Below are 24,855 nucleotides of genomic sequence, written 5' to 3' on the forward strand. Positions count from 1 at the left end.
TGATGGGCAGAGCCTCTAAGCAGCCAGTGTTTTCTAAGTACCACTTGGAACTATGAAAGTGTGTCAGCAGGAATAAGTCTGTTTTAGGGTAGCTTTGAAAAATAGATTTCAAGCATTATAAGATGAATTGATAACTTTTGGAATTGGATGGTTCAGTAACCCATTTGACCTGTGTTTTAGAGAAACCTGTTGAGTGCTGGTCTTTGTTCTTACAGATACTTAGTACATCTGTTTCCTTACGTTCTTTTTAGCTACTGGTGTAAGACCCTCGGAAATTACCTGGGTCTTTAGTACTTATGGATGGTGCTTTTTTGAACTCTGAGCCATTCCCTCTTTACTGTCTTTTTATGCTTTTCCCCCCATCCTCCCCCAGGAGGCCCGTGGTGGGTGGGGACGGTGGGGAGCTAGGTGGCTCCCTTCTCTTGCCCTCTGAATTTGTGCCTTTTAATGCAATTTCTCTGGTATGAAAAGTGCAAGACTGTATTTATGAAAAATATATCTAAGGTTCTTGTTTTAACACTTGGTTAACATGCATTGACCTCCCATGGTAAGAGGGGACATTGACCCGAAGGACCACCTCTCCCTGTCCTCTCTCTTGAGTAGCCACGAAGAGTCTGTGTTTGGGTTTTAGGGGCTGCAGTCTGTCTGAGGACGGGGGCATGCTGGCCCAGTGTCAAGGCCTGTCCAAAGAAGTGACCGAGCTCAGTCAGGAAGAGAAGAAATTAGATGAACTGATCCAAAGCTGCAGCCTGGACCTCAAACTGTTAACCGAGGATTCAGAGAATCAAAGATATCCTTTGTGCCGCCGGTTCACTGGGGCTGTGCCTTCTGGACTGTTCCATAGTTCACAGTCTGACTTATGCATAAGGTAGATTTTACTCTGGTTTTGTGCAAATGAGTGTGTCTGTGTGTGTGTGTGTGTGCACACACTTGTGCGTGCAAACTCTGTTAGCTTTGCCTACGAAGTCAGTGTTTATGCTGATAGTCATCTGGATCCTGTCATTGTCTATTTTGATAGCCAGGAGGGAACTGTTTTTTAAAGCATCATATTCATGTGTGGTTGGGACATATGGATACGCTCATAGCGTAATGCCACACTATTAAAAGATACGTAAGGTGTCAGTATTAATATTAATGACAACACTCGGCAGATTCATCTTTGGCTTCCCAGATTTTTGGTGGGTGTTAGCTGTCACTGTTGGGGTTCTCACATTCTATTTTCTTTTCATCAGACATTGTGGCGATTAGAATCTGCTACATCTCTCCCATTGGGCTATAGTTGAAGGTTTGGAAGAGAATAGAAAAATGGTACTCTAACTCTGAAAGTGCATTATGCTGATTCCCAGAACTGATTTCACAAGTATCCCAAGACCTGAGAAATCTCAACTCGCCTGTCCCTCTTCGAACATTAGTCCACAGAAGTAAAAATGTGAAAAGCCAATTCTCGTTTTCACCTTGCTGACGCTTTTTTGACTGTCAAGGGAAAACTCGTTCCTTATTGTCTCATCGCAAACAGAATAAGAGGGAGATTGCTTCATTATGTCAACAAGATCTGCCAGTATTCTAGAGATCAGACAAAAACAACAGTGTGAGTTACCCCACACCTAACTTCAGGTCCAGTCTTCTGATGAGTCCACGTTTACCTTTGTTAGAAAATAAAATATGTCCTGCCCATATTTATTTAGGGTCTCATTTTTAGCAGACCCTGATTTAGAGGATCTGGGGACATTTAGTTTCTAATTCAGGAGGTTTTTTTTTTTTTTTTTTTTTTTTTTAAACCTGCACCTGTTCATTTCCTGTTGACAAAAGGATGGACCTTGCTGACTGGCCATTTGTGAACTGGAGAGGAGGCAAGATGGCTTGAGCCCCAGGGGTGCTGAGTGGGCTTAGGGAGGGCAGCAGTGAGTGTCACTCCTTGTTCAGCTGGACACCCGCTGGGCACGTGCAGTGTGGTTGCACCCGATTGGCAGCATTCTGGAACACATACCACTGTCCTCCATGTTCACTTTCTCTGGGGCCTTTATTGCAGAAAATAAAAGCTTCCTTGCAGGGGACTGCTCACCCAAGAAACAAATTCGGGAGGGCGCCACAAAGGAAGCACTTCTAAGTTTGGAAGATTAGAAAAAGTGTTTGCACAATTGATTTCAGTTTGCCATTCATTTCCCAATTTGAAGCAGCTTGTTCACAAATGTGTTGAAATTTCTCTTCCTGCATCATGTTGAGTAACTGTAGATGAATTTTTATTTTCTCCAGTTCTCGTCACCTTGCTTTCTGACAGCAGGCTGTAGGGTGGGAGCCTGGTTGTCTGTTTCCCCAGCATTCTCAGTAGGGGCCAGGACTGTCTGGCCTTCTATGAAGGCACCATTTGGCTCCCTTGGTGGGATTAATGGTGACCTAACGCCCAGAATCTTGAAAGGGCAGTCACTCAAAAGGGCAGTTGCTCTACGCAGACCCTCCTGTCGTCTCAGCTGCTGAGACTTGAAGGAGGGTCTGTGATAGTTGTCCCCGTGTGCCTGTGCAGATTCCGTGTGGATGTGCTTCTTTCTGGGGTGTGTGGCTTCCTTCATGTGTCTCATGAGAAGCTCCTGTTCTCGGGACACCATTTGCCCAGGCTCCCTAAGGCCCTGACACAGGTTGGATCACAGACACTGTTAGCTTTATCGCCTGCAGAAATGCTTTACCTGATTTATTTGATGTTTTATCCTTCCCATATTTTAGGGGGTTTGTATTTTTAAAAATTGACTAAAGATACTGTACATTAATTTTGTTCCTTCATGTCCCTTACACAGAAACTATGCAGCCTGTTCTCGTACAGTGCCAGGTAAAAGTAAGTGTCATATTTTGTCACCACGTCTCTTGAGGCTTGGCTTCCAGGACACCTAAAAAGAATTGTGCAGTACTCAGAAGTTACTCCCAGGAGTAGTGCGAAATGGTGTTCTGTTCTCTTTTCCTCCATCAGTGTTTCTCCAGTTCATTCCGTTGGAGAGCACCTGGGAGCCGCTCTCCTCCGTGTGAACACGGAAATATCTGTAGAGTTAATAATATCACACAAAGGATCATTTTTCTAACAGAAATAATAATACTTATCTGTAGGTAATATATAATCACAACCAGCCCAGGTGCACTTCAGAAAACAAGCCGTCGCCTGAGCCGTGCTCAGAGTTCTGACACTAATACATTTGCTACGTATTCATCCATTTGGTGGCTGCTGGCACTTACTAATAGCATATAGAAGTGGTTGAGGTTCCAAAAAAAGTCATGATTAGTAGACCTTAAATTGTTCCTGCAATTTGGCATCAGCCATCATTCAATTTGAGTGACAGAGTACTCTATGGGAGTTCGTGGAATACCCATGGCCAAAGGAACCTGGTTTCAAAATCCCTGACCTAAATGAGTTTTGATTTTCATTTGGTGGTTTAACTATTCTGTTTCTGTGTTTGTTTTAATACTTGAAATAGCCAGAGACTTTGAGAAATGGGCAGGATGAAGTATACATTTCTTTTTTTGTCTACAACATCAACCAGTAGAGATTCATTGGGGGAGCCCCATATATTTAAAGATCCGCAAGGAGAGGCATGTATATTCTTAGAAGTCACACAGGGGTTTGAATTTTTTTCCATGTGTCCATTTGTCATTTTTCATGATGGCTGTGTCTGAGGCGATTAGATGAAAGATTTCCTTAACACTCACTACGTTAGCTTACGTTACATATCAAGATATTCGAAAAATTAGTGGCCTTAAAGACCAAACTGTTATAGTTGTGAAAGCCCCTCCAGAAACAAGACTTGAAGTGCCTGACTCAATAGAGGTAAGGAGCCGGCCTCCGGGTGCCTCTGCAGAGACCCCTCTGCGGTGCCTGGAGTTGAAGACAGGCTCGGGTTGACGGCTGCCCCTGCTGAGCTCTTGCAGTTCCTTCCCATTTATTTCGCTTAACCCTAAATTTAAAAACATTCCAACAGTTCACTGTTTGTTCGATGTCCAAAAAGTCTATTTTTAACCTAGCGAGGCATTCACCTTGAGCAGTCGTGGGGGCCTGTCTCTCTCTGTGTTCTGTTTCACAGTTCACTCTGGGTGGTGCTGATCACTTGGAACCACTTGGGACACTTATGTCGACTCCCAGTGCACGGTCCCCCACCATGAACAGAGATACCATGTTTTTGAGTTTCTCCCTAACTTGGCACATTTTAAGATTTTTTAGAAGTCACTCATAATATTTACTTATAAGAACTTAAGTCATTGGGGAAGTGAACAGACGAGCATATTTTTAAAAAGGGAGCATATTTTTTGTGATTGCTTTTGGATATTCTTTGATAATCTAGACCTAAACTCTAAGATGAAGAACTAACAAAGAGAATGTCTGGACGATCAAAAGAGACTTCTGTGTAAGTGCCAGATGGTGAATGGCTGTGGATTTGTGAGCCATGCCACCTCTGTGCTGAACTCTGCCACTGTAACATGCAAACAGCCGCCAACGACTAGAACCGTCTCGATTCAGTTCCAGTAAAACTTTATTTGCAAGGCCAGTCGGGGTCGGGGTTTGGCCTCGGGCTGTAGCTAGCTGGCCCCTGCTTCAGGGTTAACAGTCATTCCTAGGGCTAGACCACCCGCGAGGACACAGAATGAACCCTGAGTGTGGCCCTCACAGCCCACTCGCAGAGGAAAACTGCTGGGGCTTTCATTTCTAAAAGAGCTTCTGGGTTGAACTTCTCCCACTTCTGTTCCCAGAGCCTACAAATACATTTGGCAAGTACCCAAGGACCCATTGAGGTTTACTTGTGTCCAGAAGAGACTGAAACACACAGTCCAATGAAAGCAAACAACCAAGACCACAATGGGAATATCCCTAAACCCACTTCCAAAGGTAAAGACCCTTTTGTCTTTTGGAAACAATGTTAAAAATGAAGGTGACTAGAAGATCCTGTATTGGAACTTCTATTGTTATTAAGGTAATAGTTTTTAAAAGTCAGGCTGACTGTTTATAGATTGAACAATGGCCTTGGGCACAGGGCTCCTCCCCTGATGCCAGAGCCCCCGGGCACTCCTGGTCAGCAGAAGCAGCTCCTCGGTGCTCTGGGGCTGCCCAGGCGAGCAGTGAGGCCATGCCCCGCTCGGGGGACACCAGTTGCACCCGTGAACTGTGTGCAGCGATTCTGAGGGACATGACGATGTCAGGACAGAAGAACTCGGTTGTAGTTTGTCTTATTTCCTTCCTGTCATGGGGACAGGATATGCGTGGAAAAGAAACCTAACTTCTCCTTCCCCCTCTCTTGCTAGGACAAAAAAGCTTTTTGCATTTTCAGCTTGGGAATATATATTTAATTTTTCCCCTCCCGTCTCCCGATATAGCAGCAAAAATAGGAGTGATTTAAGTGAATAGGTCTGATTTAATCCTGAGCAAAAATACAGCACCTGAGCTGGTAAAACAGAAGACCTCCCTTCTCACCATCGAGATTCAAATGGATGTGTCCTATTATATGTATTTTTAGCAATATCTCTAATAAGCTGGTCGTTCAAAAAGGAAGTTAAAATCAGTGAGTTTCTGCTGGGGAGCCGGCTTTTACCTCTCTGTGTTTTGTTTTCTCAAAACAATGGCGAAATACTGGAGGGGAGTCTTTGAAGCTGTTGGTTCCTGTTTTCTGGCAGTAGGTGTTTTAAAAGATGAGTTAGACTAGGACACTCTTCCATGCCTGTTGGCATAAGAGGTGATCTGCACCAGAAGGCCGTCTTTGGGTGCCCAGAGGGACAATGACCTACTCATTCTTCCAGAAAAATGAACTTGATTTTCTCCTAACTCTTTGTTTACACCAGTTGTTTCCCTTTCAGACTTGGCTTCAAACAACTCAGGACATAGCGATTGCTCGGTTTCTATGGCAAACCTCTCTCCTTTGGCCTCCCCAGCCAACCTCTTACAGCAGACTGAGGACCAAATTCCTTCCCACCTGGAAGGCCCGTTTGTGAACTTGCTGCCCCCGCTGTCCCAGGAGGACTACCTGCTGAGCCTGGGTGAGGAAGAAGGCATTAGCGATCTCTTCGACGCCTACGATTTGGAGAAGCTCCCGCTGGTGGAAGACTTCATGTGTAGTTGATCACGCTTTGTGTGAACTCTCCTGATAAACCGATATTTTTTTATTATGGAACCAGAGCATCTGTCACGCAGTGTTGACCCTTCCGACCTTCTTCCTCTAAGAGAGTATCATGAAGTAAACTACAAACTTCGGAACAAAGCTGACATTTTAATGAATTTTTTTTAATTGTCTAAGCGCACAGTTGCAGGCTCCCTTGGGAATGCCCTGCCTTGTCCCAGGCTCTGAAATCTCCTGGACGAGTCAGCAAGTTAGAAAATGTGCAATCAGGTGTCTCCCACCTGTCCTCTTCCCCTCCCCCGCCCCCTCCCGGATTGGCTTGCTGTGCCTGACGGATGGGCTGTAGAACGGGGTCTGGCCACCGGCCCGCTGGGAAGCAGCAATCTTCCTTAACAGCATTTCAAGCCGTGCCTTCTCTGCAGATGCATGTCTTTGGGGTCTGCTAATACGGAATGGAAGTGCAGCAGATGAAGTTAATGCAAAAGTATGAGATGGATTTCTTCAGCTCTTCTTAGGAATATTTAAATTACTGTCATGATTCAGTTTAAGCTATGGACAGTGTGTCCCTCTAGGAGGCCGCGAGATCCTCCGCAGCCTCTCGGATGAAGAACCCGTTTCCAGAGTACTTGATGCAGACACGGAAGCTCGTGGAGCGCCGCCGAAGCTGCCGTGGGTTTCCTGCCTCCACGCGCCACTCCCACCCCGTCCCCAGCGTCTTCGTGAGTTTCCAGTTGATTTGTAGCAGATGCCTACTTAGGTGTTCTCTGTGGATTGTTCTAGACTCTCTTTTTCAGCTGCCATTTAAGCATTCCTGTGGCCCCCATCACCATTCAGTTTAATTGTTACTTTGCAGCAGTTTTCGCGAATTCGTGTTTCTTTGGCAGAGGGAGAGAACCTCTACTGACCAGAGCACGCCCGCCGGTGTGGCCCAGGTCCCCGCCTCTGCGGGAAGCACGTCCCGGGGCTTCCTTTCGGGAGGGCAGCTGGGGCGTGGGCCCGCGAGGCCTGGGAAGGAGGCCGTGGGAGCAGACGGCGCATCCCCGGGGCGCAGCAGGCGACCCTCCGTCCTTGGGCTTCCCGGCGCGCCGGGGCAAGGGCTCTTAGCCACACTCAGGGAGACCACTTCTCAGGGTGGGGTCGATGGAGAGGCCTGGGGAGAAGGGCACCTCCTGCCGCTGGCGGCCCTGGCCAGGACGCGCCCCTCTCCTCGGAGCCCGCGGGGAAGGGCGGGAGCGGGGCGGAGGCCAGGCGCTCCCTCCACTCCTCAGGAACGTGCCGCGTCCTGGAACGGCCCTCCGTCCTGCCCCGGGGTGTGCGCAGTGCCGCGGAGCCTCCCCGGATGCGGATGCGAGGGCTGCGCAAATGAGGGCCCCGACCCAAACCTCCAAGCCAACAGCTGATGGAAACGCTGTGTGCCCACACGGTAGGCGCTCCCGCGATGCGTCCGACCGAATTGGAAATGTCCCTTAGGAAAAACTTGTCTAGAGCCACAAGCACCCCGGCCAGTTTACTCCAGGTAGATGTCCCCAATATGCAAAGTGGTGGTGGGGTCGAGACAGATGACACCAGCACTTTAAACTCTGTGTGTGGGTATGCGTGGTGTGTGTTTGGGAAGAAAAACAAAGGTGCAGACTCTCTTCCTCTCTTCCTCAGCCTCCATCCCCGGCCTCCCCTCACACACACTGGACTTGGTACGACAGCCGTGTGGTCCGAGATGCAGCAGGGGTGGAGGAGGGCGGGGATCTGTGTTAAGTGCCTACTGGAAATGCACTGTGGGGATTTCCTGTGCGGGAAACCGTTGATGCCAAGCGTCCCCCATCCCGTGTCTAGCTCATCTGGTTAGCTGCCTCTGCTTCCAGCTTTGTGTGATTCTCTCTGCCAGCGGCACAGAGCTGATTTTTTCCCAAAGTCTAAAGACTGAGCTCACCTGGCTGGGTTGTCGTGTGTTTTGTTGACTTTCTCGTTGAACCTCTTCGTAATGTAATGCCATATTTATTGTTTTGAAAAAATTGAAAGGAATACTAATAAGTCTTAAGAAGTTCCTTTGTGCATAAGTTTCCCAGTGATGGGGCTTCCCGTCCGCGTTCCCTAGACGTCCATGCTGTATCTGTTTGCATTGACCCTTTTCTCTTCACCTAGTATCTGGCACACAAAGTGGGTTAGTACTACAGTATTTGTGTGACTTTTAAGTACTAAGTATGCAGGTTTCCTGGTACCATTGAGTTGCTGCTACTAAAGCTCACACACGAAATGGCTAAAAGTTACAAGTGCGAATTATGACTGCGTGAGCCTTAGAAAATAAAGTGTACAGAGGGCAACACTTGAGCTGTCAAACAGTGTTAGGCGTGTGTTTATATGTACAGAGTTGTGCATAGCGATCGCTTTATTTAAGTTGATATGTAGCCTACTCACATTTTCATTATTTAGCAATTTTGTACAAAAATAGCAATTAATTTGTAAACACTGCCAGAATATTTTCTAGCTGGTTTGTAATTTTTTAAGAATGTTACCTTGCTTTTGTTTTGTTGTGGTCCTCGTTTTCGGTTCTGTCCTCCGTGTGGGTCTGTAAATAGAATGGCAGTATTTAAAGCTTTAGCTTCAGGAAAGAGGAGGGAAGAACTCTGGGCCTGGCAGGCCAAGCGTGGATCGGGAGCCGCGGCAGGGGCCTGCAGCGTCCTGCAGCGTCAGGGTGAGGGTTTCTTCCTATGGGGTACGCAGTTTTGTAAAAAGGAAGTATTTCTCCCAAGGCTGGGAGTAGGCAAACTACTAACCAGTTTAGCTTTGTGTTGTACGCTAGTTTAAAACAGAAAATGTGTAATATAATGTAAAAAAAAAGGAAAAAAAACCCACAAAAATAAAAAAACACCAAACAACAACAAAAAAAAGCTTTTATGATGGATTTTGTAAATAGATTTGTTACAGGGTGACCTGTTCTCTAGCTGTGATCTTACCACTTCAAATGGATGTAATTTGAATAAATTTTGTATGGTAAAGGATCAATAAAATGATTTTTTTTTAAGAGTTGAGACTTGTGGATCTCTTGGTATGATCTTATGCTCCTGCACCAGTTTAACTTTTAAAGACTTCCTTTAACAAGTCAAGAAGGGTCAGCCAAACGTTTTCCACCGAATGCCTGGCCCTTGGTGGGGACCCTGGGGTTGTGGGGCAGAGACGTGTCGCATGTGGTGGGCTCTGTTCTCCCTGCAGCAGAGCCTGTCTCGTCCCGGGGGCCTGTCCATCTGTAGAAACCACTCCCTGGCATCGAAGGGGGACTTCTACACTGAGGAAACGACAGCAGGTCAAGCTTAACCTCTCATAATTTTAGTTTTCAAGTCTGGGAACGACCTCCCAGGCCCTCGATTCTATATTCTTATAATAACCCCTAGGAGAGACCAGGATGTTCAACGGCTGGGTCACATTGTTGACTCAGTTTGTCCCCCAGAGTCCCAAGGTTCACAGGGAAAATCCAAGTAGAAGGAATGAAGTTCACACCATGACAAAGCAAATCCCCTGCTGCGCCTCGCTCAGCCTGGCGGCGTTCTCCAGCGCAGTCACTCTCTAGACACGTGGACACCTGCGTCCGTGGACATGTGGACTTCAACGTGAACAGCTTCTCTTTTTCACTCTGTATCTTAGATAACTACATGTTAGTATCTTGTTCATGCTCCTCAAAGGCTGCATACCATTCCAGTGATGGAAATTTATGTGATCATTATCCAGGTAGTCTCCTGGTTTGAGAGACATTTTTATTGTTTCACTATAAGAAAAAATACATAAGGTCTATGGAATGGTTAGCATATGCCAGGAACTACTTTTTTTTAATGTGGTACATGCACATAATGAGATTTTCCATTATGATGTTCATAATGTTGTACAAGCAGAACAATTTCCTCTCCCCAAAAGGAAACCTTGTACCCATTAAGCAGTGACTCCCTAGTCCCTGCTATTAGCAGCCCCTAGCAGCTGATAATCTATTTTGTGTTTCCCTGGGTTTGTCAATTCTGAGTTTTCCTTATAAATGGAATCAAACAATATGTGGCCTTGTGTCTGGCTTTGCAGCTTACTGATTTCAAGGTTCATGCGTGTTACAGTAAGCATCAATACATCATCCTTTTTCATGCCCAAATATTAATCCATTTGTTGATCCATCTTCAGCTGGTGGGCATTTGTGTTGCTTCCACCCTTAGACTAGAGGAATGCCGGGGGTATTTTAAGTGCTTTCTATGAGCGTCCTGTGCCTTTCAAAGCATGCATTATTACTACTTCGTACTACATCCCTGTTATCTCTCTCCCAATCCACATAGAAGTTCAGTGAGGAGAGATTTGTATACTCACTGTTGGATCTGAGTTCCTAGAACAGTGCCCACATGGAATAAGCATGTTATGAATATTTACATGAAATATTCCTATTTTGCAAATGAGTGGTCTGTGGTTTGAAAATGATTGGGGTTGGGGGAGCTGTCCAAAGGCAAAGCACAGTGATGTAGACACAGTGTGCTTTCCTGCTCTTCCTGGTGGTACTCCCTCTCCCCAACTCCATTTTGCATTTCAGTTATAGTTCTGGGTAGAGTTCTGTTTGCCCTGTTCGAAAGCCTGATTTCCTGTCATCCTACCCAGTGGTCAGCAAGAGTTCAAGCCCATAGTCAAGCCAGTAATAAAAACTGACAACAGAAAAAGATGAAAGCAGTAGGTAGTCCTTCTTCGAGGTGGTCTACTGATGGGGGTCACAGCTGGCAAATAAAAAGAACTCCATCCTTCAAAGCTGTTGAAGATTTTAGGATGAATTCAAGCTGCTCACCTAGGGCTAGGTTCCTTAGCAAGATGGATGTAGCATGGGATGTGTCAGTATCTTAATTCAGAACCTACTTGAGTATTGTTTAGAAATGGACTCTACGTGGAAGGAAGTTTAGAAAGCAGTTCTCAGTAATAAAGGTAGAAAGGAAGATTCAGGAAAGCTTATTGCATTTATTCCTTCTGAGCCCATGAAGGGAAAGAGTTGTTCACTTACTCAGTTGTTCAGTCGCTCTTTGAATGAACGTGAAATTTTTACTATATATTGGGCACTGCTCTGGGTGCTGGAGTCCAGATTTAAAAAGGCTTGTTTTTTAGTTCCTGTCAGCAAGCGGAAGTTTACATCTACTTGGGGGAGAAACAAGTTTAGCTAAGAGAAGCAAATGTGGACGTCTTGAATAACTGACTTTTCTTCCTGAAACCTTGCCACTGGAGGGCACTACCGGGCACAGAGAGGGTGCTGCGGGGCCCCTGAGCCACCCCCAGGCACAGACCAGCACACCTGGAGGCATGCGTGGTAGCAGATCCCAGGTGGGCACGACTCAACAGGAGAAACCACTGGGTCCATTTCCTAGGATCCGGGGAGGAGGGAGCCCCAATGTAGCGCTAAACTCCAATGCTGATGTGAAGGCAGATGATAAGATCGAATTGCGGGTCATGGCAGCATCAGGATGTGAACAAGAAGCCCTGTGTTGACTACACAGAATTGGTCAGCAGGAGCCTTCAGAAGTCACAGTAACAGGCAGGGCAGGAGGTTGCAGTGTCTCACAGTCTGCAAAGAACAAGCCGAGCGCAGTGGCACACGCCTCAACTCTGGTGACCGAGGCAGGGGAATCACAGGTTCAAGGCCAGCCTCTGCAAATCACAGGGCCCTGTTTCAAAATAAAAAAAAAAAAAAAGGGCTGGGTGTGCAGCACAGAGGTAGAGCCTCCAAGTACTAAAACGATAATAATAATAATAATAATAATAATACAAAGAGCAGCAAAGCAGCAAGCCTTTCAGGAACCCTTTAATCTGGATCTTGAAGATGGAGGGACAAACGGAAGGATTTATTGTTAAAGTGTTCTGAAGTTTGTGAAACACCAGACATTATGATTGAAGAGTGGTATCAAAAAGCTGGGAGCCCCTGACATTGACGTGTCTGGGGAGTGCTGTGGGAAACCTGTCGGCCCCTGCCGTCGGGGAGCCCCGATTGCTTCTGCTAGGCTGCCCCAGGACTTGGGCACAGGCCCCATAGCAGAATATGTCAAGCTCTGCCTGGCCAAAGGAAAGGGCCTCTCTCGTCTCCAGCACCAGCTACTGCATCTGACCTGACATGAATCACAAGTACAGAACCCCAGGAATTAAAACCCAGGGGAACGAGGTGAGCTAACAAAGCAAAGTCACAAACCAGGGTCTGGTGTCCCCCCCCTGAGCTGCTGCTGTGATCATGTCTGAGTTGGAAGACGACCTCACATCCACAGGACCTTCTTTTTCCTTCCCAGGAAGGTCCCCAGACCCCTAGTTCAACACTCTTTCTGCTGCGTCTGTAAGGTACCCTGGCTCCCTGCTCAGGTATGCTCCCCAGAACCCTGTCTGCTCCTGGCCTTGGACCTGGCAGGGGAGCCTGCTGTGCTAGCTACTCATCATTTGAGTTACTCTGAGCCCCCAGAGACCCCTGGTCCTGTTCCTTCAGTTCTTCACCAGGTGTCCCAAGTTCATGGCAGACACTACAGTCTCAGCTTCTGTGCACAACAAAATAGGAGAGATGAGAATCTTTCCGAAGAATAACTTTGGAGGACTTGGTGTTTCTTTTGTCGTCAGTGTTTGATAAAAATAGATGTGTTCTATTTAAATAGAGGAAGAATCAAATCGGCAGCAGCTTCTAAATAAGCTATTCCGTTTCCTCCTGAAAAGACGCCTCTTCCTGTAAAGACCACCTTCCGGCTTCAGAAGTATAAGATGCTTTTTCTGTATCATCAAAGTCGGGGGTATTTGCCTGACTGCAGCCTGATTTATACCCTCTGTCTCATTCCTAAGCATTGTAGGGGGCTTTGCAGTTTACAGAGTATTTTTATGTGCCTGTCTCTTCTTTTAAAGCCATTATAACTGATGGCAACAGCTGCAGAATAACTAATCCATCTGAAAATGACAGAACAGTCCTTGGGCAGTGCTGTGATTGAAGAAAGAAAGAGAAGCATTTAGCCTTGAACCTGCCCCGGGGACCAAGGAACAAGAGAGAGGGTTGCAGATCTGTGGGAAAGATCTGAAATAATGACATCAGGGAATACAAACTAAAGCAAGCCAACACAGAGCAGGTCACAATGGGTGGGAATGGGAATAGAGTTGGGTGGAGTCATGTTGAGAAGAGGAAGAAGACCCCAGATGTTAAAAAGGGCCACAAGCTAAGTTCTGTCCTTGGCAAGAAACCAAAGAATGAGTGTTTCTTTAGTTGAAGAGGAAATAGCAGCACCATTGACTCAGAGTTTGGGTGTCTGTTAGGGGAAGAGTTGATGCCAAAGAGGAGGGTGGGCATACAGGTGGAATGAAGGAAGTGAGGGGACAGAAAGTATAGGAACGTTCCCCACGCATGGTCCTGGGGAGAAAATAAGCCCCCAGGTGGGGGCTGAAATTATTTGGAGAAACAGAAAAAAGAACTGGGGGGAACTTTGACTTCTAGACAATATGGCAGCTAGCCGGGAACCCTCCCGTTACAAAGCCCCTAGATCTAACCAAAAATGTTAATTTTTGTTTGTTGAGATTACAGGAAATTTCCAAAGAACAAGGAAGAAAACTGAGCTGAAAGGAAAGGTTGAGAAGCATACGCATGAAAAGACGATGCATCTGAGCACAACTACCGATTTCAGATTTCACCATCCATGTCATGGCTGGTGTTGAGAAGGAAGGTCAGGGGCCAACAGAGAAAGGTCAAAGAAGTGACCTGAGGACTCGAGTGCACCCAGGTCATGGGCACCTCCCTGGCCGTCAGCAAGAGCAAACAAGTCCTCGGGGACAGGGCATTCCTAATGTGCACAGATGGGACCCACCACGTAGGAGCTCACCAAACACATGAGGAAACAAGCCACGACCACAGCAGAAGCAGCAAATGACACATTTAGACCTTTAAGAATTCCAAAAATGGAACAATCAGATGTAGAATGTGAAATGAACACGTAGCAAATGATTAAAGAAATGTTTGCACAAAAATGAGGGAGCAGCAAGAGGTGATCATAATTTGCCATATAGATTAGAAAAAGAATAAAAGTAGGTCTGGTTGGGCTGGGGGGTTGTGGTTCAGTGGTAGAGCACTCACCTGGCATGTGTGAGGCACTGGGTTCAATTCTCAGCACTGCATATAAATAAATGAATAAAATGAAGGTCCATCAACATCTAAAAAAAAAAATTTTTAAAGAAACAAATGTTACAAAGTAAAAATACATGTCAAACAAAATTTCATGAGAACATCTGATGACTAAATCAGTAGTTTAGATACAGCTAAAGAAATAATAATAAACTGGAAAGTATATCTGACAAAGTTACCAGAATGTGGCAGACAGAAAATGAGATGAAAAATATAAAGAAACGTTGAGACATGAAACAGAAAGCCGAAATATTTTTTTCAGCCAAGAGCCAGGAAATGAATATTTTAGGTATTGTGGGCCGTAAGGCCTCTGTCAAAACTACTGTATTCTGCATCTGTATGTGAATGTAGTCATAAACCTATGTAAATAAAAGAGCATGGCTATGTTTCAATAGAACTATGGATGCTAAAATTTTGTTCTCAGGTAATTTTCACTTGTTGTAAAGCAGTATCCTTCTTTTGTTTAATCACTTAAAAAACACGGAAATCATCCTAATCTCATGAATCATACAAAACAGGTGGCAGACGGTTTCCAGGGCAACATGTAGAGAGAGGAGCCGTCACCCCCAGCCTCACAACAAGGAAACAGCTCAACAATCTGGACACCAACAGCTGTCCTTTAGGTGTATGGGAGAAGTGAGATCCAGGATCAACCACTGCCTGAAACCCAGGAGACAGGTGGATACAATGAACCACAGTTCACCAGAGCAGAAATTGCACCTGGAACCAGCACGTGGTAGAAAGACCTAAAGGGTAAGTGATTCATTATTGGAGTCTGGACATGACCAGCTTGAGAGAAAATCTGAGGACCCAGAGATTAGGAGAAAACCTGCCTACTATTGTGAGTTTTTCTTCCACTAACCCCACCAGGTCGTCAAGGTGAAGATTTGAGAACATTTCCATCGTGCTTCTGGCAGAGGCAGGGGGAAAAGTAACCAGAGCTTCTGGTCTCCTTAACGAAGGCCTGCCCTCAAGAAAGCTATTTGACCTTTCAGCCAACGTGGAAGGAAGGAAACAGCCAGTCCAGCCCCTGGTGACCTCCCTAGCCCACCTAATGCAGCAGGTGGGGAGCTGAGGACTCCTAAGTTTCAGAGGCACTAAAAGACTGAGACCAGGTTCTAGAATGCCTCCCTCCTCTCCCCACAGCTGACCACCACATCGGTGGTCTCTGTCTAATGACAGTGGATCGCAATCGAAGGAACTGCAAGCCTCAGGCTCTGCATTCGAAAGGAGTCTCTAGAGAAACCTAAAACCTCATGCTAAAAGCCCCATCTTCTTCGGTTCCTTTTACCCAACACATAATGTCTGGTTTCTGGCAAAAATTACAACGCATGTCAGAAGGTTAAAAACAGCCTGAAGAGTCAAAGCAAGCGTTAGAATCAGAGTCAGACATGGTGGAAGTTTGAGAATTGACTTGGAATTTAACTCCGATTAACATGCTGAGGGATTCAATGTAAAAAGTGGGCATTATATAAGAACAGATGGCAATGTGAGCAGACAAATGGAAATTCTATAAATTAAAAACATGGAGACAGAAATGAAGATCTTGATTGGGCTCATCAGTAGACCAGACATGGTTAAGTAAACAATCAGCAGATTTGAAGATGTGTCAATAGAAACTTCACAACCTGGAAACCAAAAGAGAAAAGAGATTGAATAAAAAGAACGTAATATCCTAGTGGGAAAATTTCAAAAAGTATAACATACACTTGTTGGGAGTACCAGATGGAGAGTAAAGAGTGGAAGAGAACGAATATTTGAATTATTAGTGCTGAGAATTTTCCAAAAGTAGTGACGGGAGCCAAACCACAGATCCAGGAAGCTCACAGAACACCAAGGAAGATAAATACCAACAAATTTACACCTACGCATATCATACTGAAACTGCAGAGGGCCAGAGATAAAGAACCTTGAAGAAACCTCCTGGGGGTGAGGACAGGGTATAGAGGAGCCAAGAGAAGAATCATATCAGAATGCTTCTCAGAAACCATGCAAACAGTGGAGTGTACTGAAATACTTAAAATGTTGAAAGGTAGACGCCACCAACAGAGAATTCAGTGTCCAGAAAAATTATCCTTCAAAAGTGAAGAAGAAACAAAAACTCAGCCAAACATTGATGGAATTTGTTGCTGGGAGACCTGCCTTGCAAGACATGTTAACAGAAATTCTTCAGATAAAAGGAAAATGATACAGGTCAGAAACTAAAATCTACATCAAGAAAGGAAGAGCATTTGAGAAAGAATATATGAAGGCAAAATAAATTCTTTTTTTGTGTGTGGGGGTGTGTACTAGGGATTGAACTCAGGGACACTTGACCACTGAACCACATCCCCAGCCTTATTTTGTATTTCTTTGGAGACAGGGTCTCACAGAGTTGCTTAGGTGCCTCACTTTTGCTGAGGCCAGCTTTGAACTCATGATACTCCTGCCTCAGCCTCCAGAGCCACTGGGATTACAGGCATGCACCACCAATCTGGCTTATTCTTAATGTATCTAATAGATAATAGTTTAAAATAATGATGGCAGTATGTTAAAAGATTATGATTTATGGATAAGGGAAAAGAATGACAGCAACGTTACAAGGGATGTGAAAGGGAATTAGGAGATGCCTTTTAAGGTAACTGCACTACCGTGAAGCAGAAGACAGGTTGAGAAGAGGGTACCCGACAGGCTTGCCCCCGAGCATGGTAGTCCAGGGGTTTACATGCCACTTGGGTAAAATGCTGTTGGTCCAAGTTTAGGCTAATCAGGGTTTGGGAAAGTACTACTGCTGTTGGTTACTCTTGAACCTGACTTCTGTTCAGGTCTGCCCACTTCCATTCTCTCCCTGCTGGTCAGAAAGTGGAAGGTAGAGGTCCTTGGATGGTGGGTGCTGTGGGCTTCTGCAGCCGTGTGTGGAGCAGACTTATGCACGGGGCCTCTTCACCGGGCTGGGCCACCTAGACACACAGATCAACACACCCCAGTTGCTCTGGCACTGGCTTGCTGCACATCAGGTAGGCCTGCACCTGGACTGCAGGCCAGCACTAGCAGCCCGGGGCCACCCAGGCTGCTGTTCTGCAGTTTCCTGACCAGGACTTGGCTTCATTCTCTCTGTTTGCAGATGACATGATTTTACATGCAAAAAACTCTAAAGAATATGCATGTGTGTGCACACACAGGCACACACTGTTACAACTAATAAATAAGTTCAGTAAAGTTTCAGGATGCCAAATCAACAACAAAAATCAGTTGTATTTCTGTACACTAACAACAAGCTATCTGAAAAAGAAAACAATCCTATTCACAACAGCATCAGAAATAAATGAAATACTTAGGAATAAATTTAACTAAGGATGTTAAAGCCATGAACACCGAAAAAATTGTACAAAATACTGATGACCCAGGCATGGTGGCATGTCGGGGTCTTAAGCCCCCTTGCTCTTCTCGACAAGGGAAGGGGACACTCCCCAACAAGGTCAGACCGGGACAGGTAGGGCCGACTGACCGCCCGCTCCCAGCCCTCCGGGCAGATGACAATCAGACACGTCAGGGAGACCAGTCACAGCAGGAACTCCTTTATTGAGAAAGTCACACAGCTTTTATGTAGGGTGGGGGCTAGGCAGGAATCAATCAGCTTAAAGCTCAGCAAGGCATGGGGTGTTCACGCAGGCGAGAGTCCCATAGGACTGTATGGCAAGCACAAGCTGATCACGTTCGCGGAACTGTTAACCAATCCCTGACAGTGATCTGATTTATCGTCATTAACCTTTGAAACCGCCTTTGAGCCTTGATCTTGCTCACTCGCCAGGGAGTAAGGAGTCAGCCTGAGTTAGTTAATGTGTCATTAGTCCCAACAGTGGCACAAACAGCTCAGAAGCTCAGGAGCTCAGGATGAAGCAGGAGGATCACAAGTTCAAAGCTAGTCTCACAACTTAGCAAGGTCCTGAACACCTTAGCAAATGATAATAAATGCCAGTTAGTTTGTGGAAACACTGGAACCCTCAAACTGATGGCGAGAATGTAAAATGGCACAGTTGCTGTGGAAAACTATGTCAGTTCCTCAAAAATTAAAAATAAAATCACCATGTGATTTGGCAATCCTATTTCTAGATATTTATCCGAAAGTGTTGAAATCAGGGATATGTTTACGTTCCCATGTTTATCACAGCATTCTTCACGATAACCACGATGTTGAAACAACTTAATTGTTCATCAGTGAGCAAATGACTAAAGAAATATTATACATCCATACAATAGAATATTATTCAGCCCTGAAAAGAAGGAAATCCTGCCCTGTGTGACAACCTGGGTGAATCTTGGGGACCTTATGCCAAGTGAAATAATCCAGTCACAGAAGACAAAATTAGTCACACACATAGAAGTAGGGAGTCAAATCGTGGTGCCAGGGGGAGATGGGAGTCACTAGTCAGTCAGTCTAAAGCTTCAGTTAGAAAGATGATTAAATTCTGCAGATCCGTTCTAAAGCCTGTGCCTATAGTTTTGTGTTGCACTTATAAATCTGTTAAGAAGGTACATTTCATGTTAAGTGTTCTTATCATGATAAAAGAATCTTAAATTTAAAAAGTAATGGATGGAGAAGTTATACAATCGCCAGTCAAAAGAAAGCTGGAGAACTATATTAATTTCATTGAAACATACCATAATAGAGCAAAGCAAGTATCAGGATGGGTCATTACTTGATCCAAGAAGACATACTGATGCTTGTTGTGTGTGCACCTAGACAAGTGTCAAAATACATGAAGAAAAATGTCTAGAAGTGTGAGGAGAAACAGATGCATCTACTATTACAGTCGGAGACTTAAGCACTCTTCTGTCAGCAATTAGCAGATTCATTAGGCAGAAAATCAGTAAGGACATAGTTGAATAAACAGCACCATCAATGAGATCTAATTGACACCTCTAGAACACTTCCTCCAACAACAAAGAATAGACATCCTCCCTGCACACATGGAACATTCACCAGTGGAACTACACTGTAAAGTAATGAAAGATAACCAGAAAATCCAGAGGTAGAAGTTCACATGCTTCTAAATAACACATGGATCAAAGAAGTCTCTGGAGACATTAAAAAATATTTCAATTACATGAAAATGACAATAAGACTTAACAACATTTGGAATGCAGCAAATGCCTAGAGGGCAATTCATAGAATAGAATGTATACATTAGGACAGAAGACAGCTTAAAATTAATCATCTACATTTCCAACCTAGGAATCTAGGAAACGAAGAACAAATTAAATTCAAGGTATGCAGGAGAAAAGAACAAATTAAAATTAGAACAGAAATCAGTGAAGTTGGAAATGGGAAATCAATAGAGAAAATCAATAAAATCAAATCTGGTTCATAGAAAAAAAATAATAAAAGAGTAGCCATCAGTACACAACCTCATGGTCATTAAAAAGATAATTGAGAAATATCATGAACAACTCTATGCCCACAAATTGTCAAACCAGATGAAATGAACCAATTCTTTGAAGACACAATCAACCAAAACTCACAAGGAGAAATAGATGATCTGAATGGGCCAATATTCATTAAAATTATTGACTCAATATTTAATAAACATCAAAGCAGAAAGCATTAGGTTTGGTGGATTTGCTAGTGAATTCTACCAAACACTCAGGGAAGAAATTATACCATTTGTCTAAAATCTTTTCCTGAAAACAAACAAAAGGAATACTTCCACTTATGTCATCTTCATGATATTCATTGACATGTTCCAGATTCTGCAACATTTATATTGTATTAATCTCATTTCAGTACTCATGTCTTTTTGGTCTTCTCTCATAGAAGCACCCATCCCCAGATGACTTTACAACCTGCTCTTCCCAAACCAGACTTCTACCTTGGACCCCTCGATTGACCTGATTTTTAAAAGGGAACTCCAAACTGCTTGCCCCATGCTGCCCCCTTCCAGCTCGAAGCAGCCAGAGCGGTCATCACCCCCTTTCCTTACAGCAGTAAGGAGTTCCTAAAACTAGAGGGGGGAATGAAGCCAAAATTGGGGACAGGCAGTTAGTGTAGAAATAGGGGAGCGGGTCAGATGGAGATAATGGGGGCTATGAAAACCATCTGCCCCTGGAAGTTGGAGACTGCCCTGGGAGAATGGAATGTCAAGGACCTGCAGAGCCCACTGATAACCAAATTTATCTGCCCTTGTCAGGGACTACAGGCAAGGAGATGCTAATTAATGCCCCCTGGGCCCTTACCTGCCTGAATCACCTTGGCCCTCCCTCTGCCCATCACTTCTCACTTTATGCAAAACCAGGCCTAGTCAGTAGGCAGGAAGGAGAGATAAGGGGGGAGAGAACTGGAGAACAAAAGAGACTTTAGCCTATAAAAGATGCAGGGTGTGCTCACTTCTTGGGATTTTAGAACATCAGCCATGGCCCCCTTCTCCCTCCTGGGAGAAGTCTGTATTATTACTTTTAAATAAAACCTGCTTTCTATAATTAAAAAAAAAAAAAAAAAGGAATACCTTCTAACTCATAGTATGAGGTCTACATCACCCTAATCCTAAACCCAGAGGAGACATTACAAGAATGGAAAACTACAAATATCTCTCATGAATACAAATGCAAAAACCCTCAACAAACTATAAACAAATCAACTGTAACAACCTGTTAAAAGAATTACACACCAATAAAGTGGAGTTTACTGCAGATGTGCAAGGCTGTGTAAATATTCCAAAATCAATTAAAGTAATCCATCATATCAACAGAGCACTTCACAAAATCTAATGCCTATTCATGAGAGACTTTCAGCAAACTAGATGTAGAGGGAACTTCCTCAACCTGATAAAGATTTACAAAAACCTGGCAGCTAACATCATATTTAATGGTGAGAAACTAGATGTGTCCCTCTATAATTAAGAACAGAGAAAAGATATTTCCACTCACCAATCTATTCAAAATTATACTGGATGTCCTAATGCAATAAGATAAGAAAAGTAAATAAAAGATAAACTAACTGGAAAATAAGAAATAAAACTTTTCAGATAACATGATTGTCTATGCAGAAAATCCCAATCAGCAACAATAAAAAACCTACTAGAACCAATAAGCGATCACAGCAATACTGCAGGATACAGTTTAGTATACGACTTCAAATGTATGCCTGTTTACCAGTGATGAACATTTGGGATTTAAAATCAGAAAACACCATTTATCTTAGCACCAAATAAAGCGAAATAACCAGGTATGAACCTAACAAACTATGTACAAGATCTAACATGAAGAAAATTACCACCTCGGATGAAAGAAATCCAAGATCTACATAAATAAGCTTTTTCCTGTTCATGGGTAGAAAGAGTCAATATTTTGACACATCTGTTCTTCCTACTTGAGATATCTACTTAATCCCAGTCAAATTCCCAGCGAGTTATTTTGTGACTTTTGGCACACTCTAAGGTTTATATGGAGAGACAAAAACCCAGAATAGGCAACCTAATACGGAAGGAGGATGGTCGCCAGGGAACTGACATTACCCAGCTAACGGTAACGCTACGTTGATCGAGACGGCATGGTATGGCAAAAGAAGGGTCCATGGGGAAAAAAACTTCAAGGCTGCTCACAGTTTATTTAATACAATATTGATGGCTTGTTCTTAAGTGGCAAGGACAGGTACTTATCATCTAGCACTTAGGTTTATGCTGCACATAAACTTTTTGTGTGCTAAATTATTACATAACTAAAAATAATTGTTTGAGGTTGGACCCCCAAGTGCTGGAAGGACAAAGTGAGGGACTGGCAGGTTCTCTGACAGCCAAGTGGTCTTTAGAAGGGCAGATATAATGGCAGTGTGTTGCTGATCTAATTATGGCGGGTATCTAAATGAGCTCTTGGAGACTACCTCGCCACAGAGAACCTATCAAGTGCTCCCGATGAAGAGATAAAAATGGAGAATTGAGTTGAATTCAGACAAAGGCAAGATTTAAAATTCATGTTTTAAAAGAGCCAGAAATTAAATCGGGCACAGAAAACTTAGAAGAGAAGCAAGAAGACAGAAGGAGTTAGGTGTTTATTGACTAACTCTGTTGAGTCTACTACACTTCCTGGAAGGAGTGATGTGCGCGGACAGGGTCAGGAACTGCCTGATTCAAAAGCTGCGTCTCCTCAGGCCCTTGTCCAGCTGTTCCACGACTCTCCCCTAAAGCCTTAGGCGAGACGTGCTCATTGACAGGTGCCAAGGTGGGAGGCCAGGGAAGAGCCGAAACCAGGAGCAAGGGAGGTCACTGATCCTTGCTGGGTGCCCTTCTTTCTTGATGATTTTGAGAAAAGATTAGGGAAAAACTGGAGTAAGAAAGGCCTTTCAGAGCTGTTCTTGCTGATTTTTTACTTTTTTCCTTTTCTTCATTCTTTCTCTCTTTGTTTTTTTTTTTTTTTTTTTCATTCTTTCTCTCTTTTAGCTGGCGATGGATCCAAGGCCCTCTGACCTGTGCATACCAGCGAGGTGTACCATGTTTATTACTTTTTTTTTCTTTTGGTGGTGGTGCCAGGGATTGAACCCCGGCCCTGTGCATGTGAGGCAAGCACTCTGCCAACTGAGCTACACCCCAGCCCCGTTTATTACTTCTTGACTGGGTCTCATCTCCTGATCACTGTCTACACATGCCAACTTTGCTTCTCCTCACTTCTCTCCTCTCCAGTTGGCGTGGGAGTGACCTGGAGACACCTGCCCCCCGCCCCCTGTGGCTAGCCATTCCTCCTCTTGCCACCCAGTGCTGGTACTTGGCATCTTAGGCCTTAGTGCTATAATTCTGGCCTTCACAGCACAGAGTTAGTGGAAAACCCCATAATAAAATAATATTCCTAATAAATACTTTCTGGAAATAGCCGCCCAATTCAGTTTAAGACCTTCTTTAGGCCTGTGTTCTTTTTTCCCATGTATTGTATTTTAAGGGAACGTGTCATGAATCCCATATATTTTCCCCATCCTTTAATTACTTAGCTCCTTAAATGAAATCACAAAGGTATTCTTTTTGGTAAAATGACCAACTTTCCCCTCTCACATTTCCTCAGGCCATTATTTGGCATGCCTGAAATCAATAACTCGAAGCTTGTAGCGATATTCTGTATCACGTGTGGAGATTTCTGGTCTGGGGCTGTGTTACGGTCAGCTTTTTCGCTGCTGTGACCAAAAGACCTGACAAGAGCAACGAGAGGAGGAAAGTTCACCGGGGGCTCCTGGTGGCTTCAGAGGTTCAGTGGGTAGAAGGGCCGCTCCATTCCTCAGGGCGGAGGTGAGGCAGGACACCACGAAGGAAGAGTGTGGAGGACAGTGGCTCAGGACGTGGCCACCAGGAAGCAGAGAGGGCATCTCCCTCAACGAGAACTAGAGGTAGGGACCCGCCTCCTCCGGCCACACCCCACCTGCCCACAGTCACCACCCAGTTAATCCCTGTCAGGAGATGAGGTGCACCTGTCTGGACGCCACAGCCATCTCCCCTCTGGCCCTTCTTGCACTGTCCCACACACTAGCTTTTGGGGGACACCTCACATCTAAACCACGACAGGCTGTGTTTTCCTCACTCAAGCCAGGAGGGGACCTGGTGACAGAAAGGGAGAGGGAGCCCTCCTCTGCCGCTCCCCATCTTGGCGGGCCCTGGGAGAAGCTGCGGCCTTGAGCACCGTCTGTAGGGCAGCAACTGGAGATGCAGTGGGCAGCCCCGTCTCTCAGAGACGTCTCTTCAGTGGCCACACATACAGCGGATGGCTCCACTCCAGCCTTCCACGCTCTGCTCTGTAGAAGAAGAGGGAGGAGACTGTCCAGAGTGTTCACCAAAACGCCAGCTCTGGCCACGGTGGTTGACTAGGCCCAGATTAAGTCACCACAACCCTGATGCTGCGCCTGCTCAGCGACCCTCTGGGTTTTGGCTTGCTCTTCAGCTTTGCCACCGCTGAGAAGGGCACCGTTTGAAGTCAACGCTTTTGAAGATCCGAGGAAAAGAGCATATGTTGTAAGATGGTAGAAGAAGAGCAATTTAAGCTGGTTTAAAAAAAAGCCTGGAGGTGCTGTGACAACACATTGCAGCTTGCAATCAGCTTCCGCTCTGCTTTAGTGAGAGGCCGAGGGGAGGCCCGGGGCTTCTTTTAGAGCTGTAGACAGGAATCCGGAATGGAAGGATGCGGGACTCAGGTCACATGACGACCAAAAAGGGCCGATCGTTCATCCAGCATCATCAACAATGACACCGTTGGTCTTTGCTTTACGGAGACAACAAGAGTGTTGACAACCACTTCCTTCATTTATTCAGACTCTTGTCGTAAAAGGCTGTTAAATAAACTTCAAAACAAATTAGTGAGGCAGTTAAGAAATGGAAAATGAGGGTTGTTTTAAAGATGATATGTGGATAGGAATGAGATCAGTGTGCAGAACAGAAGTCTCTTCACGTTGGCTAGAAAGGCCAGACTAACTCGACTCCAGCTTTTCAGAACCAACGTGAAGAGAGACGAACCCCTACATGATTTAGGGTTCACCAGGCTGAACAAACAGGGCCCAGGAGAAAACCTAACTACGCCTGCTGCTGAGATCCCCAATCGCAACTCCTGCGAGGGTCTTCACAGAGAAAATACTGTTCAAATGGAGGAGGAACAAAGCCGATTCAACTCAACTGCTGTGTGTTGAGCGCTGGTATC

General features: G+C 44.9%; 1 protein-coding gene across 1 annotated transcript in view; it reads left to right on the forward strand.

Annotated features, from left to right (window-relative positions):
* The window catches only part of E2F3 (E2F transcription factor 3), a 66,365-nt gene extending 59,036 nt beyond the window's left edge, over nucleotides 1-7,329 (forward strand). The window contains 5 exon segments of the mRNA XM_079147925.1: nucleotides 632-791; nucleotides 793-799; nucleotides 3,699-3,808; nucleotides 4,726-4,861; nucleotides 5,824-7,329. Of these exon segments, the coding sequence (XP_079004051.1) occupies nucleotides 632-791; nucleotides 793-799; nucleotides 3,699-3,808; nucleotides 4,726-4,861; nucleotides 5,824-6,086 (676 nt within the window). The 3' untranslated portion in view covers nucleotides 6,087-7,329.
* Nucleotides 7,330-24,855: the final 17,526 nt, after the last annotated feature.

Source organism: Sciurus vulgaris (genome assembly GCF_902686455.1).
Source record: "Sciurus vulgaris genome assembly, chromosome: 7".
Lineage (NCBI taxonomy): Eukaryota > Metazoa > Chordata > Mammalia > Rodentia > Sciuridae > Sciurus > Sciurus vulgaris.